The sequence below is a fragment of the Martes martes genome (genome assembly GCF_963455335.1).
Source record: "Martes martes genome assembly, chromosome: 6".
In the NCBI taxonomy this organism is placed as follows: Eukaryota; Metazoa; Chordata; class Mammalia; order Carnivora; family Mustelidae; genus Martes; species Martes martes.
The window spans coordinates 88,365,626-88,382,948 of NC_137893.1; the positions used below are offsets into that span (position 1 = coordinate 88,365,626).

Here is a 17,323-nt window from a genome sequence, read left to right on the forward strand (position 1 = left end):
AGTGGATTAGGGATACCTGGGTGGCTTAGTTATTACGCGTCAGCCTTCAGCTCAGGTCATGATCTCCGGGCCTGGGATAGGGTCTTGCATCAGGCTCCTGTTCAATAGGGAGTCTGCCTCTCCCTCTGCCCTCTCCCCTGTTCGTGTGCATTCTCCCTCTCTCTCAAATAAATAAATAAAACCTCTTAAAGAAAAAGATTGTTGAATGGATTAAAAATAAAAAGGTCGAGTTTATGAGAACATTTTGTACCATCTAACTAAGGTACTATGCAAATATATTCTCTTCCCTCCAAGTAGGTTATCACTTACCCTACTTGGCAGGCAAGAGAACCAAGGAAGAAGTAGCATGATTTTCCCAACATCACACAAATTGATGAGGATAGGAACAGAAACCAGTTTTGGGGCCCCTCAGACTAACCTCTTTTCACTAGAAGTCTGTCCACGTGGCGGTGTGGCAGAAATGTACAGATGTTTCTACACCAGAGCATGTAAACACCACACCTTACACCTGCACTCTACTGTCCTTGACTGCGCCCAGCTTTGGCAGGCTGCCCAGCGCCCTTTTCAGAGCTAGGCTCCCTCTCTGAATTGTGACATTCAAAGTTGGCTGGTCTCTTCCAGCCAGTGGGGCTCTCCAATAGCTCTCCAATTCTCCTGTTACTTCTGAAGTTTGCATCTGTTTCCCTTAACGGCACTTCTGCAACAGCTTTTCAGCCTGTCTCCTGCCCACTTTGAGTAGTTTCTGGTGGTTGAGTGTTCCACAGCCACAATGATGGTGACATTCTCCCAATTTGATCCTCACAGGAAGACACAAATTTTATCCTAATTTTAGAGTGAGGTCACTGAGGCTCAGAGATGAAATGACTCCTATGAATTAGTTACAGCTGAACCAATGACCATCTTCAAAATCTTAGCTCTGTACCTGTCTACCTTTGCGGTGGGTTGCAGTGGGTTACTCTGTGATGACGTGCAGTTTTATTTAAGTCCCTGTGGATTCGAGGGCTAGAGATCCCCACTCCCCACCTCCCTGCAAGAGAAAGGGCTTATTTTTATTTTTTAAAATGTGTGGACTGAACTACCCCTAGAGCTGGAAAAGTGGGTTCAAAGCAACCTTAAGGACTGGATATCCTCTCCACTTTTGAGACCAAACATGGTCTCTCTAATGGTGGGCTTTCCCTGCTTTCAAAGAGCTTCTGCTCCTCCACAATTCTGCCTTGGATGTGGCCATTGCTGGTTGCATTTGGCTCACTGTGTTTCTCCATCCATACCCTCAAATCTGGAGATTTGATTTGGTCCCTGCATTTTCCTGGGCCAAACCATATTGTGTGTCACCAAGCAGCCTATGGGCCCAATAGCATGGGGTCAGGTGCCAGCCCAGTTAACTAGGGGTGAAGGGGAGAGTCACTGTGAGAGGTCTTGCCAGACGTGGGGCCATAGAGGGGGTTCTCTGCCATGGTGTGTAGGCAAGGACAGTGCTCTCCAGCTTGACCCAGCCACCATGGGCCTCTTACCACTACCTAAACTTTCAAATGTCTGACTTACTGTAAGATGAGTAGGAGGCCAAATGATTCTATGCAGTTGAGGCAAGTACACCTTGCTTTATATTCAGGAAGAACAAAAGTATATGAGTCATATATTTCTACCTTATATTTTGATTGCACTAGCTGTTCTGTTTTAAAAGACAGCCCTTTTCCCTTGATTGTGATGGTTTCACAGGTATATACTTATCTTCAAAGTTACAGCTCATCAAGTTGTATATGTTAAATATGTATAGCTTTTTGAATGTCAAGCACATCTCAATGAAGGGATTTTAACAATGCCAATTATCGCTAAAAATGAAGTTACACAAGCAGAGGAAATAATGACCCAAAACAGCCCAAAGCAAGCACCGGTGTGGTAACGGTATGTGTGCTGGAGTGCAAGACAAGCAGGGATGGCTTCTCTGGCCTTTACACCTTACCTTGGGGCAGGGGTGGGGTGGGGAGGCCAGCCCTTTTCAAAGATTATCTCTCTCTCTCTCTTTTTTAAGATTTTATTTATTTATTTGACAGGCAGAGACCACAAGTAGGCAGAGAGAGAGGAGGAAGCAGGCTCTCTGCTGAGCAGAGAGCCTGATGTGGGGCTGGATCCCAGGACCCCGATATCATGACCTGAGCTGAAGGCAGTGGCTTTAACCCACTGAGCCACCCAGGCGCCCCAAAGATTATCTTTCTTATATAAAGGAAATAATCAGCACCTTTCCCTCTCTCTTTTTAAAAAGATTTTTATTATTTATTTATTTATTTATCTGATAGAGAGAGAGAGACACAGTGAGAGAAGGAACACAAGCAGGGGCAGTGGGAGAGGGAGAAGCAGGTTTCCATCAGGGAGCCTGATGCATGGCTTGATCCCAGGACCCTGGCATCATGACCTGAGCCAAAGGCAGACACACGCTTAATGACCGAGCCACCCAGGCGCCCCACTTTGGCTCTTTTATACAGGGATGTCTGTGATCCAAAGATCATCTATGGTTCACTTAGGAACATATTATTCAATTTCTTAACATGTCTTCTTAAACTTGTTTTGCTTGTGTCAACATTGAAACTCATCCTCATTCCTAGAGCACACCTCAGCTGGCTGGCTGTGGTTGAGGGAGGTAGACTGGGAGTCTATGAATTTCAAGAGGCTTTATTTACACACACACATACACACACACCCACACACACATACCTGGAAGAGTAAATTAATAAATTTATTTATTATATTAGTATTATTAATACTAATATTAATATTATTAATTTATATTAGTATTATTAATTAATCGATTTAACAAATTGTTGCTGAGCACCCGATACACATTGCTGGGGGAGGCAATGGTGGTAACAGGGTTCAGATTATTAATAAAACATGACCTCTGCTCTTCTCAGTGGTGAGATTCGATCAAGTCTCTATAATAACAGTGTGGAATAGTGTTTTCTTGAGCCTGGGTAGCTCAGTGGGTTAAAGCCTCTGCCTTTGGCTCAGGTCATGATCTCAGGGTTGTTGGGATCAAGCCTGCAACGCATCTGGGCTTTCTGCTCAGCAGGGAGCCTGCTTCCTCCTCTCTCTCTACTTACCTCTCTGCCTACTTGTAATCTCTGTCTGTCAAATACATAAATAAAATCTTAAAAAGAAAAAAAATAGTGTTTTCTACATGGGTATCGAATGAATAAACAGGAAAATGTCTTCAGATCGGACACGTGAACCTCTGCAAGCATAATTTAAATTTACAACACTGGCCACGTACATGCTACTTCTAGAGGAATTGCTATTTTATTTATACAGAACTGTCTAAAACTGATAGCTAAATATTAAAGTAACCCCCCCAAAGAACCTAGATCAAAAGACTTGAATGGGTATGCCCCACTTAGAGCAAATTAAAAAAAAAAATATTTGTTTAGCGGGGTGCCTGGGTGACACCTCAAGTTTTTAATCATTAAAAATGATTTGTTTTTAATCATTAAAAAGTAAGCACGCTCCAGAATTTGGAAATCCAGACTAGCAAAGCTGATACACCAGGGTGGCCTGGGGACTTGGTGGTGAATTCACCATGAGTGACCCGCGTGTGATACCGAGCCCCCATAAGCTATAGGCCAGGCAGTTTGGTGTAGAGACCACTGACCCGGCAAGGGGCTCATCCTCTCTTGGTAGCAGAAATGTTATGTCCTTGTCTCCAGGAAGTGTTGGGTAGAGGGTGCTTCAATGAGCCACTAAGTGTCATCGGCAGACCTCTGAATCGGTCTACAGAAACCAACTAGTAGGTAAATTAGCACTTATCCGGCATTGAGAAGTGGCTAGAAAGAAGGAATGTTTAAGCCAAATGAAACTCAAAAAGATAAATTTTATTTTCAGAGCAGCTGATGCAGTATTGAATCAGATTTTCACATATAAATAGGACAGTGTCTATTTGGTTACATCTCTGTTTGATGAATGCCTAGCTATAGGAACTGTAATAAATTTCTGAGAAGGCTAATGCCTGGAACCTTTTAAGTAAAATTCTTCTGGCTCTCTTTCTGAAAAAAGGATTTTGAAAACTTTAAAAAAATGCTTTTCACTCAGGAGGAGAACCAATCTAGAATGCCTCATTTTAGTTTTGAAGGAATGCACCTTTTTAGGACAAGTCTATAAAACATCTTTATTTGTTTGTTACATATGATGTTTAAATATAACTTTGCTTTCAAGCTTCAAACTTTTTTTTTTTTTTAACCCCTGGTAAAATAAGACTTTTGGTTCACCTTAACAAAAACTGACCTAGGAAGAAACATTTTTAGCAAAATGTATTATAAAATTCACTAGAAAATACTGTCCTCTTTTTGCCAAAATGTTACATAAAATCCTTATTAAAAATACACACGTTACAAAAGAAAAAATTATGAAGATGCTAATACATAGTGCTTTGGATACGGACCAAGGGACCTGCATTCCGGGAAAAATACAGTTAAGTACACTAAATATTATGATGTCAACTTATAATAGTGCAAACCTGAATAAATTACATCCTGAAATGAGAAGGCATGCAAGTCATTTGCTGAGAATAGAACATAACGAAGCCAGAACAGGAAGCAATCACAACACTATTTAAAAATGTTTTCGTTTTTATTACATTAATTTTTTTCAAAAATACTTTTCTTTACAATAGAACTCCTAGAAAATATTTACAACCTTCCTCTAATAAAATATAACAGCAGTTAAATATATTTGAAAATAAGATGGGTTTTTCCATAAAATATATCTGTTAACTTTTATATACAAGCTTTCTCAAAGAGGTCTAAATTCACTAATGAAAAACCATCTGATAGTAAACAGTAACGGTGTTGAAGACATTAATCTTTAGGAAGAGAAGTTCTTTGGGGTGGGGGGCGCGAGGGAAGCAAAAACACAACACATACATGCAGGCAGAATCATTTCAGAAGGAAGATAAGTGCAATATTTTACCGTGATGTCAATTCTTTAAGTTGATATTGTCAAGAAATACTACTTCAGGAATTTGAACTGTCTCGTTAAGGAGGAGTTCTTTGGTTATTTCAAGTCAAAGATGCTTACATTATACTGCATGAAAAATCAAAATTAAATTGTGCATTACATTTTTTGCCTTGGCAACTCAGTTTATTTTTAATGTTTAAAACTGGAACGGCTGGGCAAGTCTCCAAACACAACAAGGACATTTGCTTTATAAACATGTTTCTGGGTGTTTGCTCCTTTGATAGATAAGCTTTCATAGACCCGATAGCAGAACCATTCCAGAATCACTCTCAGACGCCGGCACATGCCAAGGGAAGCAGTCACCGGGACAGCCGCAATCAGCTGATCTTACGGAATGGTTCTGGAACAATTCTGCCACAAAGTTGATGCACACGGCCTGGGCAGTTTTAACTCGAAATAGAAGAGAGAATAACCTGTCTAGAATGGCAGCAAATAAAACCTTTCTTTTTGCCTGTAGGAAAGGATGAATGAAACCTCCAAGGCCTTTTTTTTGAAAACGCAAAGATGGAAACGAAAAGAACCTTTACATTTATCTTCTGACCGTGGCTTTCCTGAGATTCAGAGAACACTGCCTAGGCGGGGCCGCGAGGGAAATCGAGCTTGTGCTAAAATGCTTCTGCTGGAGTCAAACTTAAAAGATGCTCAGGTCCTGTCCTCATGTTTGGCTGACCTTCTAATGTCAAGCTATTAACTAATGTGCCAGCTGAGTCGTCCAGGACAGGCCACACCTACACAAGCTCGGGGAGCCAGCCTCCCTGGGGTGGGGCAAGGCCTGAAAGCCCTCCTTCCAGAAGTCAGGCAGCATTAACGCTCCAGGGGAGGATGCTGGGGGCAGTCCTCTCTGCTGGGCTGCGTCCCAGTCTGAAGACACGTGCTCCTTTGCCCTACCCAGGGAGGGGGCAGTCTGACTCAGCTCAAAAGCCTGAGCTAAATGCCATTTTTGAAGGATTACAGGCTTATTACCTTCAAGTACAAACAGCAACCCTGCTAAGGAGACAGGAGGAAGCAGAGTTCTGTAGCTTGGAGAATTCTAGAAATGCTTTGGTAAATGACTTGAACGAATACATTCCTTGTTTGAATGCAAATATTGGTGGCTAAAGTGATATCTGAAACCATTATTGTTGGCCTTTAATGCTATTTCACTTGTATTTGCTGTTAAATCGGTTAGGAAACAGTCCAGCAAAGGTCAAATACAGCAGAATCCCAGCGAATGAGGTTTCAACAGTACTTCCAAGGACACAAAGTAATTCCAGAACTCCATGGACCATTAAACAGTGTTGCAAAAAAGAATGGGCTCTTCCAGTCTAGTTTTTGGGCAAAAGAACACTTCTCAGTGTTCCAGAACGTGTGACCCTCAACCACTTTCCCTAAACAGCCCTGGCAACTTCACGGTTGGGGTTGTTTTCCTCTAGACGGCTCAAAGAGAGACACGGCTCTGCCAATCCAAGAACTGGAAACAACCAGTTCCCGGGGGAGCACCGGAGAGGATGTACTCGCTCTAGGGACCAGGTCCTCAGTAAAGCCTGGCCTTGGAGTGAAAGCCTGAAATTGTACAGTACTCCTGGAAAGAGGCCAACAGGGATAGCCGAGGCAGGGAGAAAACTTATTTTCACATTTGGTCAACTTTCCAGATGGTGTATGTGCTAGAGGAAAGCCGTGTAAGAGGAGGGCTTGCTTTGCTCACTGGAAAGTTACCCCTTAGCACAGAATCTCCTGCTAGAGACTCCGGGTTCGCTGCAAACTCCAGAATGAGGTCAGAACAGAACAAAAATAACTCTTAGTGGGAAAGGATGGCCCAAGGCCCCAACACGAAGAGGGGAGCCTGCTTCACACACGCACACGCATCCACACGCTCACGGCAAGCTTTGGGATCAAAGGCAGCAAGGATGGTTGACATCTGAAAGCAAAAGAACATTGAAGGTCAGGTTTATTCCCTGCCAGGAATGAGTTCGTGGGAATGCAGCCCAGATGAAACACCTCTTAAATAGAGTTGTGCCAATTATTTATTCCCTCCAACCTCCCACAGAAACATTGATTTTTTTAAATAAAAGGAAAAGAAACTGAAAAAAAAATTTTTTTTTCCTAAACCTGAATGAAACGACCACTTCTTTAAACAGGTAGTTTAAAATGGTTACAAAACGAGCAGGGAGTCCAGGTTTCCTGATTAACGAAGACGGAGGCCGTGGGTGTTGGCTGTCTCTGCGTGACAAGTGGGTCTTTATAGTTCGGCATCACCCTGAAGTAAAACTGAATCTTGGTCGTCCAAGAGGAGATCCGTGTCCACGACCTCGGCCTCTTCCATGACGCCTCCCAACTGCTGGACCACGTCGCCATCGAGGATGTCCACGTCCTTGATGGGTTTGATCAGGCTCAGCTGGTCCAGGGGCAGCAGCCCCGGCGCCCCCGCGGGCCCCGTAGTCCTCTCGATGGTGGCGGCCATTTCAGCGGCAAAAGCTGCCTTCTGAGCCTTTTGCCTCTGCTGTTCCTCCTGCTGCCTGTGCGTTTTCATGTGCGCATTGCGGCTTTTGATCTTGAAGAAGACTCTAAAAATGAAGAAAAAGCAGCATGTGAAATTTAGGGCATCTGAGTTCTTGGAAATCTGGATGCCCTACAGGGAATAGGTGCTTCATGGTCTAACATCTGGTGGCATGGAGAGAGAGAGTCCCTGGGTCACCTAGGACCTCCTGCCCATGTTGCTTCTCCTGTCCAAGCATTACAAGGGAAAGGAGGTAGGCACGGGAGCACATGTAGTGTGTTAGGCTTCCTCCCCAGGACAATGGAGGATGGATTCTCAAAGGCCTTCCTGTCCATCGTGGTCTGCAGCATGTGCCTTTCTCCACCTTTAGCCTTCCCCACCCCCGTCTCCTCATCACAACGGGAGAATCCCTCAGTCATGCTGCTGAGCTCTCATAGTTCCCATAATAAAGCCCATCATCTGCCTTTGGCTTCTGTCCCTGTTCCTCCACAGTCAAATTTCTGGAAGGCTCTGCTCGATCCTTCACACTTGGTATCTTCCTCTCTCCTTCACCCTCCCCAACTGGATTCTTATCCCCTCCACTGCAGCCCCAACCCTCTTCTCAAGGTCACCACTCTGTGTGGCCAAATCCAATCCCCCCCCCATTCCATCTTCATTGTACTTGACTTCTGAGCTACACCCACCACTCCTTTTCACCTAAGGCCCCTTCTTGTTGGCCACCATATTGTCATAATTTCCTCCTTTTGGCTTTAGAAGGAAATAGTAGTTCTCAGCTGCAGGTGATTCTGCCTTCCCAGGGACACCCGGCGATGTGTGGAGTCATTTTTGACTGTCACAACTCAAGGGGAGGATGGTATTTCTCGCATCCAGTAGGCAGAGGTCAGGGTGGTCTCCATAACCCATCGCGTGGAGGGTGGTCCCTTCTTCCCCAAGCAAGGACTGATCAGACCCAAATGTCACTGCTGAGGCTGAGAAACTTCGAGACAAGGGGCCTGCAGACTACAGTCAATGGACCAAATCCAGCCCACTGAATTTTCATAAATAAAGTTTTATTGGAACCCAGCCATGTCTATTTGTTTATGGACCGTCTGTGGCTGCTCTGCTCAGCAATGGTACCACTGGAAGTTGTGACACGGACAGTATGGGCCACAAAGCCTGAAATATTTCTCTCTGAACCTTTTTCAGAAACCATTTGCCCAGATGTGAGGCTGCCTCTTTTGGGAGAGGGGGTGGCACAGATACCCTGCATTCATTCCTGAGCTCATAAAGGGAAATAGAAAAAAAAAAACCCTCTGATTTCTAAGACAAGCAGAGTTGATGAATCACAATTGCACATATTGAAACCGTTTCATGTAATGAACATAATTTCAGCAGCTAAAACAGGCATTCTGCAAACATTTGCCTGTTATTCCTACTCCGGAAAACCACAGAAAATATTTCTATTTTCCACAAAATCTTAACTGGAGTTATGGTATTAAAAGGTCCCAAGCAACATCAAAACAAGACAAGAAAAACACTTAATGGGTGTCACTGAGAGACAGCCAGCGAGCTCAAGATGCTAATTCTGGTTTGTTAAAATGTTCTTTGTCTCCACCTGCTGGAACAAGGAGTTGTAGCCTGTGTGTCCCAAAGTGAGCAGAGAGAGGTGTTGGCTCCTCTCAGGGGACAGGTGGGAGATAGAGCGAGTCAGTCCAAAGATGGTTCCTTACTTCAAGTCCGGAAGCCTAATGATCCATCGGGGGGCTCACGTCTCCGTGGTAAGATGAAGGGAGTGATACCTTGTCCTGGCTCTGAGGGGTATGAGAACACAGCGGAGCTGCCCTAAAGGCATCTCCCCCATTGCTGTACTTCACAGAGAGAAGACTGCTGCTAATTCCATCTCACCTTGGCGAGAGCCACCAGATGGAGTTAGGTTCACTCAGAGGCTGAGAGCGCTGGCCTAGGTCAGGCTTCGTAGCCTGAATCCCGACTCAGATGTGCATTGTGACCAACACCTTACTCTTTCTGTGCCGCATTTTCTCGGCTTGTCAAAAAGTGCCTACTAAAAGGGCCTACCCTGGGGCACCTGGGTGGCTCAGTGGGTTAAAGCCTGCCTTTGGCTTGGGTCATGATTCCAGGGTCCTGGGATCGAGCCCCGCATTGGGCTCTCTGCTCGGCGGGGAGCCTGCTTCCCTTCCTCTCCCTTTGCCTGCCTCTCTGCCTACTTGTGATCTCTGTCAAATAAATAAATAAAATCTTAAAAAAAAATTAAAAGGGCCTACCCTGTGGCACTAAAGATTAAATTAATCAACACCTGTACGAATCTGTTAGAACTGTGCCAGCAAACAGTACCCTACAAATGGCAGGTACTAGTAAGTTGTTGGAAATAGCCTAATGAGTATCATAGGCAGAGGTCCTAGTGGGCCTCACTCATACAACTAGGGACGCTCAAGGAAGTCACTCACGACAACCCCTCCAAGTCAGGTGGGCTCACTGGGACGTGGAGTTCTACCCTGGATGGTGTGGCAGGGAAGGCTGTGCGTCTTACCATCCGTGACCTTTTCCACTTAAAATAAACAGACCGATAAGATGGAGCAGGGGTCAGGGTCCTGGGCTCTGCACTTTGACAGAGACGGGCCCAAATCTCAGCTCTGCTCTCAAGGGGGGTGTGACCAGAGGCAAGTTATTTTACTTGATTTTCAATCTTTATTTGTGTGACAAGGATAAAAACAGTCTCTGTACCACATGGAGTTTCTGTGTGAGGATTAAAATGAGCTCCTTCACATAAGGTAGTTCCCAAAGTGAGTGCTCAGCAAGTGTTAGATGTTACTAGTACTGCCTGCTGTCGGTTTTCCTCTCTGAGCGGTCTTCAGTTACACTTAAAAGGGCAGGCATGACAAACAGGCTTTGTCTCCTGAGTCATCCTGATCAATTGGTTGTGCCTGCTTGAAGCATTCCGGTGGAAAAGATCTGAGGTCCTGTTTTAAGATGACAGCGAAGAGTGCAGCAATCAGCTAGTGATGTCTGCCCCAGACACAGGAAGGAGCCTGCAGTGAGAGGATACTTCCTGATACATGTTTCAGAGCCATTCTCAAATCACTCAGAAGGAATGCAAAGAGAGCAACACTCGTGAATATAGTTTGGGTGTGAAGGGATAGAGTGGGAATCAGAGTCCCACCCACTGTTTATGAAAAAGAGGGAAGTTTTTGTTACAAGTGGTTTGCTCTGAAGTTGTCTGTCCTTATTAGGCATGAGGATATCAGAATGACCATATTCTGAGTCAGAGACAAGGTCCACCCACCCCGAGGCTCTGTGCAGACCGCAAGGATGATACGAGGGAGTATTTGGAAACACTGCATTCTTTTTCTAGCTGAAGAAACCTCAGACCATCTTGGCCAGGTCTCTACAGAGCACTTATTCATCACAGACTCAGATTTGGTCCCCGGTTCAACTGCACGTACTTGCCACACTCCTTGCAGGGGAAGATGGTGGTGGGGTCTGTCTCACCGCTGGTGGTGCTGTGAGAGGGGGAGCTCTTCACTGAGCAGTACCCGCTCTGGGCACTGCCTGGCTTCTGCTTCCCAGAGGGGATGGCCCCCCGGGCTTTGGTCACCTGGTTGGTGCCACCGTGGATGCGGGCGTGGCCATTCAGTGCCTGTCGGGAGCTGAACACCTGGGGAAGAAAGGGAGTGACATGACATCTACAGTCCTGAAAAGGAAATTAGGGTTATTAGTTACTCAATGGTGAAACATGTGATACTTGAAACAGTGTTTAATGATGGGGTGTGGGGGTTTTATGTAAGCAAACTTTGGACATGGGCACGAAAAAGTCAAGGTCAAATACTACCACCACTAACACTGCGCCCATAAATAAAACTGCATTGTTGTTACAACTGGAAGACAAGAAGCACTGTGGCCGAGTCTGAAGGACAAAGCTGCCATCTAGCAGTCAGGGGCCTGGGGGGCAAGATCCAGCACCTCTGTGTCATAGGGAGGGGCTGCTGGGCCATTTCCCTTCTGTACACCTGATTTTTTTTTTTTTTTTCCATCTGTAAGATGAGGGAGTTGACCAGCTTCCAAACTCTTTTTTTTTTTTTTAAGTTGGAAATTACCTTCCTCTCCTACCCTCCCCTTTTCTCCTTCCCTTTCCTTTCTTTCTTTTACTTTAAGAAAAACAAAACAAAACAAATCAGGTCTTGTGCAAAAGCTCAAAGTTAAAAGCAGAGGTGTTCTGGCTGAAATAGAGCCAGCACCCTGGGAAGTGGGCCTATTTGCTCAGCTCTATCTCCCTACCACGGAAAGCCCCAGCACCCCAAGAAACACAGGTGGAAAGACACTGATTAGCAGCTCTGATAAATTCTGTACATTACATTCAAGCCTTAATCAGTGACCGATTGTCGAAGCAATGTTTCAGACTCCCAGATTTTACTGTGGGATGATAAAAAGGGGCAGGACCTGGATAGTCTTTTGAAACTTGCCATAGAGCAGTCTCTCTCAACCTCAGTATGACTGACATTTGGGGCCAGATAGTTTTTGTTGGAGTGGGGCCATGTTAAGTAGGAATTTTAGCAGCATCCTGGCCTCTGCCCTGGAGAAGCCAACAGCACCTCTCCAGATGTGACATAAATGTCTCCGGACATTGTCAAATGCTCTTGGGGAACAAAATCATTCCTAGTCGAGCACCACTACTATAAAAAGATGCAATCCGCTTCCCTGAATTTGAAGAGCCCTGACTTCTAGCTTGTTAAACCCATCAGCTAACAGGCTTACCCACAGAGCTGTAGGAGGTTTGCTTTGTGTGAAATTCATGAGTTCTGTTTATGGTCTTACGGGGGGGGGGGGGGAAATAAATCTACTGCTGATTTAGCAACCCAAACCTCCAGACTTAGGCGAGGAATAAAACTAACATGTTTTCTCCCTGTGAATTTTAAAAATCATTAAAAAATATCCAGCTTGCTGAGCATTTCTGATTGGCAAAAGTGAAAGATGACTTCCCACTCAGTCAAGAATTTACCATACACCAAACTATGAGCCGATGAAAACAGTGAATTTCTAAACTAATTCACCCAGAAATACTGGCATTGAAAGTCACATCTTAACCACCCCTGAACGGAAGAGCTCTATACAAAATGGAAATGATGTGGTGATGCTTCCAGGTCATTAAACATCAAAGACAGAAACAAGCCAGCAATTTCTTATGTTCTCTTCGAAGCTAATGCCAGATGTACGTATCTTTTTTCCCTACTTTTCCAGTTTTTTCCTTGAACGTAAATCAAGTGAATGTCTGTGTTAGTATCTAAATATTTTAAAGACTATTGCTTTCTCCATGTAAATGTCAGAATCATCAAGCAGCATTCAATACACTCTGGAAAACAGTGTTGTCCTGCATAATATACAAGCAAAGATGAGCACCAGCTTGGAAAATACAGGGGTTCTCGTGAAGGAGTTAACATTCTCATTTTTTGAGGAATACCTCTAGAACTTACCTGTACAGGTGTGCCTGGCTTTAAGAAATCTGACTCAGGAAAAGTTCAACAATGCAGGCTAGTGGGGGACTGGTGAGGGACTTAAAGTCTAAAGTTAACACCTTAAAAATATATATGTTCTTTAAGATACACTGGGGGCCTTAGACCGGACCAGTATAGATTGCATAAGGCCTTCCTTAGTGCTAAGTATGATCGAACGGTGAATCTGTTTTATTTTAGCTAAACGGTATTTCCAATGTACTTGAAAAGTACTATGTTAATTGTACAGACTCACGTTCAGCCCGTTTACATGATTAAATTGCTTAGTAAAAATTTTCTTGGTTCTTTGCAAAGCATGCAAAGGTAATCTTCAGTTAAATCATTGTAATGATTTTCTCAAATTTCAAATTACTGACATTTGAATGAGTAACACTTAATGGAATCATGAAATGCAAAATCTTCCAGACAGGTGAGATGACCAGGAATGGGGACAAGTGTTACGAGAGGGCAAGCCTTCTCCGTGGGCTCCCCCAAGGCATTTCAGTGCATGCCAAGGGGGCATGCATATGTCATATGGCCCCGAGGGGTGGAGGGGCACCAAGAAACATGGCGTGTAAGTTCTGGAGGCCAAGGCTCACCGCTGAAACCATGCTCAGTAGCTCTGAGGAGCTCGGATCATAAGCTTCCTGAGGGCAGGGACCTTCTCTGGGGTCCCAGAGCGCCCCAGCGCTCATCTGCTGGCTGAGTGAATAAGGAAATGGAAACACAGGAAAAAAACACCAATGCAACGTGAAATTCCCTCCGTGAAACTTTCCTTGCTAAAAGTGCAGCCTTTCTAAAGTGCTCTGTCCTTAAAGCTAGGCACAGCCCGCTGCCCTCCTAGTCCCAGCTTCCCGGAGGACACGGCGACACTTACAGCCCCACAGTTGGGCATCTCACAGATGAAGGAGCCGGACGGCTGGCCGAGGGCCTGCAGGGGTGGACCCTCCGCGGGAGCCAGCGCAGGGCCTGGCGGTGGCTCGGGAGACTTGGGCACCTCACTCTCCTCTTCTCTTGTGGATTTCCTATCTTCTTCCAGGTCCTCCTCCTCCTCCTCTAACTCTTCTTCTTCTTCACTCGTCTGGTGGTGAGACAACAGAAGCAAAAGAGGGGACATCCCCAAATGGCATTTTTAGTGATAAACAGGCCACGAGCCAGAAGAGGAGAGAGGGGCTGAACACAGGGGGTCCTTTCTGCCTAGGGAACAGCGGCAGATGGTCTCTACCAGCCCCATCATTGGGTGCTTGGGGCTTTGAGGTGGAGGAAGTCCCCCTGCCTCACTTCGGGGCCCCCCTCACCACTTTTGTAAAAATATGCGAAGGCAGAGAAGAGAGATTTCTGTGTGTAGAGTTTCTCTCCCTTGCTCAAGACGAGCAGACTTTGAATTGGATTAAACCTCACTCGTGAGCAGCTCTGTCTCCCCAGAGCAGCGAGGAGGGCTTTTAAGCAGCCACGATACTGCAGACCGCCCCCTGGAGAGAGACTAAAGACCCATATAGTGATTTGTTTCCAGACCTTACGATACATTTCTGGGCAAGACGACCCACATGTCTGATCAGACCTATGGCCTGTGGGAAACATGGGACCCACGGTGCTCTGATGGGTTCCTGCTTGCTCTCGTCAAAATAGAATCCAAGAGTGAATGTCAACAGCTTTGTAGAGAGGAAAGGGGAAGGGATAACCCCCCCAGCCCCCACTTTTTTTTTTTTGGACTGTGTCATCATGGGCTTGGAGAAATGCCTACTAGAGGTAGTCTATCAAAAAGAACATGAAAAATATTAGCAGACTCGCTGCTACTGTGTCCCTTCTGCCTACTTCAGAACAACCAGGTGGAGAACAAAGCAGAAAGTCCTGCCTTCCCCAGAGTTCACAAGATGGTAAGTCACTGGAGCAACTGACATCCTACTGTGGCAGGGGTGGGGTGGAGGGCAGGGACGCAGGAGGCCTTCATTCTATTTGTTCAACTACCTTACTCTGATTCCTCCGTCCTCCCGGAGGGATGCTAGCTCCTCCAGGCTGTGGAAGGATGGAGGCTCAGGGAGAGGGAGTTTTACGTTATGTCAATTTCACTCCAGCTTCTGTTTCACAGCACTTCACAGTTTACAAAGCATTTTCGGGTTTGCAGTCTCACCCAGAAGCTGGAAACATTTTCCCATTTTACAGATGAAGAAACAAAAGGCACGTCCTGTTGCCTCCACCCTTGACAGGTCAGCTGTGTCTGCCAGGCTCTGCTTAAAGCACATGGGCTCCAGTCTGATTTATCCCAGAGAATGATGGAACTCTGGGGAACCTACGATTCTTAGAACCCAGAAGCAAAAATTCCTGAAAAGGACGAAGATTTCTAAGAGTAGTAGAGCAGTCCCCTGGGATCCAGAAACCACAAGCTTTCTCCCTCCAGTTTGGATTGGGGGCAGGAGAGAAAGACAATGCTAGTATATATGGGGCATTTAACATTCCAACGTTGTCCCACTGCTGTCTGCATTTAATACTATATGCGTATTTGAGAGGATGTAGTGATAGGGTATACTTAAGAAATAGCTTAAGTATTTAAGCCTGGGTGGATCAGTTGCTTAAGCGACTGCCTTTGGCTCAGGTCATGATCCTGGAGTCCCCGGATCGAGTCCCACATAGGGCTTCCTGCTCAGCAGGGAGTCTGCTCTGACAGCAGACCTCTGACCCTTCACTCTCCGTGCTCTCTCTCCCTCTCTCTCTCAGATAAATAAATAAAATCTTAAAAAGAAAATCTTTTAAAAAAAAAGAAAGAAATAGCTTCAGTTTCCAGTGGGTTCATTACAATAAACCAGTAATGATTACATTTGCTGAAAGACTTCAGTGAGCACAGAGGTAGGCCTACTTCATTTTGCAGAGTCATTTCGGATATCTGAGTCGTAGGTCTCATATTTATGAGCATAGAACACACGGGTTGATTTTCCTTAAGTGGTCTGATTCCCATGTGAATCCAACATCTTTGAACCTCAAAGGGTTTCAGGTAAAACCATGTCATGTCAAACTCCAATGGTTCACTCCACACCTTTCTAGAACTGGAACTCTGTGGACTCAATATTGCTTTATTAAGCGAGCCATGGTCTACACCTTGGCCCTTAGATTACATGGTAACTTTTAATGACAACAGCATTTGTTTTACAGTCCTTGCTATAATTACAATTTTCTCACAATACTATTTTTTTGGGCTTAAAAACTCTTAGAAAGAAAAAGAGATCTTAGAAAGATTCCATATAGCCACAAATTTACAGATTAAATTACCCTGTGCTGTGATTATATATGTCTCTTGAATTTAGATAGGTTTTATTTCAACTGGCAATCTATACATGTTCACAAAATGATTTATCACCAAGCCATATGGCTTACCAAAGTGACTAAGAGATACAAAGATAGGAGGACAAGAATCCTAACATGGACAACTTTGTATCAACAAGTTGGCCATTTCACGATGTATTGTGAAATGAAACACTGAATAATATTCCCAAACTGGTAGCAGGTGGGCAAATACAGGATGGGGAGGTGGTGATGTATTTAACATGGTGCTTAAAACCTTGGGAGTCTGCAGTAAGAGTTCCTTGAGGAGGATGATACTCTTATTTCTCAGGCATGCAAATGGAATTCGCATGATGAGACATTTGTTAAGTGAAAATACAAATGCTCAACAGCCCAAATTTACTCAGAGACATAAATTTGAGCATCACAGTTACTTATGATGATGGTGATGATGGGGATGAAAACATGTTGGATGCCTGCTAGGAATTAGCCCCCCCACACATGTATGCACGCGTACATATACACGAAATTTCTGGTGCAGATGATAATCCCGTACAAATTTTCCTTTTGTAAACAAATGAGGAAATCGGCCAGAGAACGACTTTCCCCAAGGTCACATAGCTGGTAAAAAAGTTGAACTGAGATTGAAACCTCAACTATCTGATTTCAAAATCTAGCCTTCTTCATTTATTGGCCCTGCAGCCGATGTCCACAGGGGAACATGTGTTCATCTGCACACAGTTTAGATTTTCAGCCCAAACAGAGAGATCCTAAACCGCTCAAAACCATTGCAAACAGCTGCCTGTAAATGTCAAAGGGCAGCAGGGGCGTTCCCAAGCTCCCCAGCAGTGGACCAGGTGGTAGTAACTTAGGTGCTTAGACCATGGGTGAGCATTGCCTTTGGGAGAACTGACTGCTGTCTTCCAAAGTCAGCTACTCTTCTCACTTCGTTTCTTGAATTGTGCTGAATTTACAACCAGACCCACAGATTGGCCTTGAGTGGGAGCATGAGTGCAGGCAGGAGACAGGGAGATGTGATCAGTACTTTTCTCCTACATCCTTAACAGAGCCCACCCTGGTCCCCTTC

The 17,323-nt window shown here is 44.9% G+C and overlaps 1 protein-coding gene across 6 annotated transcripts in view; it reads right to left on the reverse strand.

The window, feature by feature from the left end:
- Positions 1 to 3,846: 3,846 nt before the first annotated feature.
- The window catches only part of TRERF1 (transcriptional regulating factor 1), a gene marked incomplete at its 5' end in the record, with an annotated part of 38,748 nt that continues 25,271 nt past the window's right edge, over positions 3,847 to 17,323 (reverse strand). For 4 of the 6 annotated variants that reach the window (XM_080805665.1, XM_080805662.1, XM_080805664.1 and 1 more), the window contains 3 exons: positions 3,847 to 7,544; positions 10,918 to 11,129; positions 13,838 to 14,041. In XM_080805665.1, coding sequence (XP_080661791.1) covers positions 7,220 to 7,544; positions 10,918 to 11,129; positions 13,838 to 14,041 — 741 coding nt within the window. In that variant the 3' untranslated portion in view covers positions 3,847 to 7,219. Of the gene's footprint in view, positions 7,545 to 10,917; positions 11,166 to 13,837; positions 14,042 to 17,323 lie in introns of all 6 variants that reach the window. The other 2 variants (XM_080805666.1, XM_080805663.1) reach the window with 1 other exon arrangement.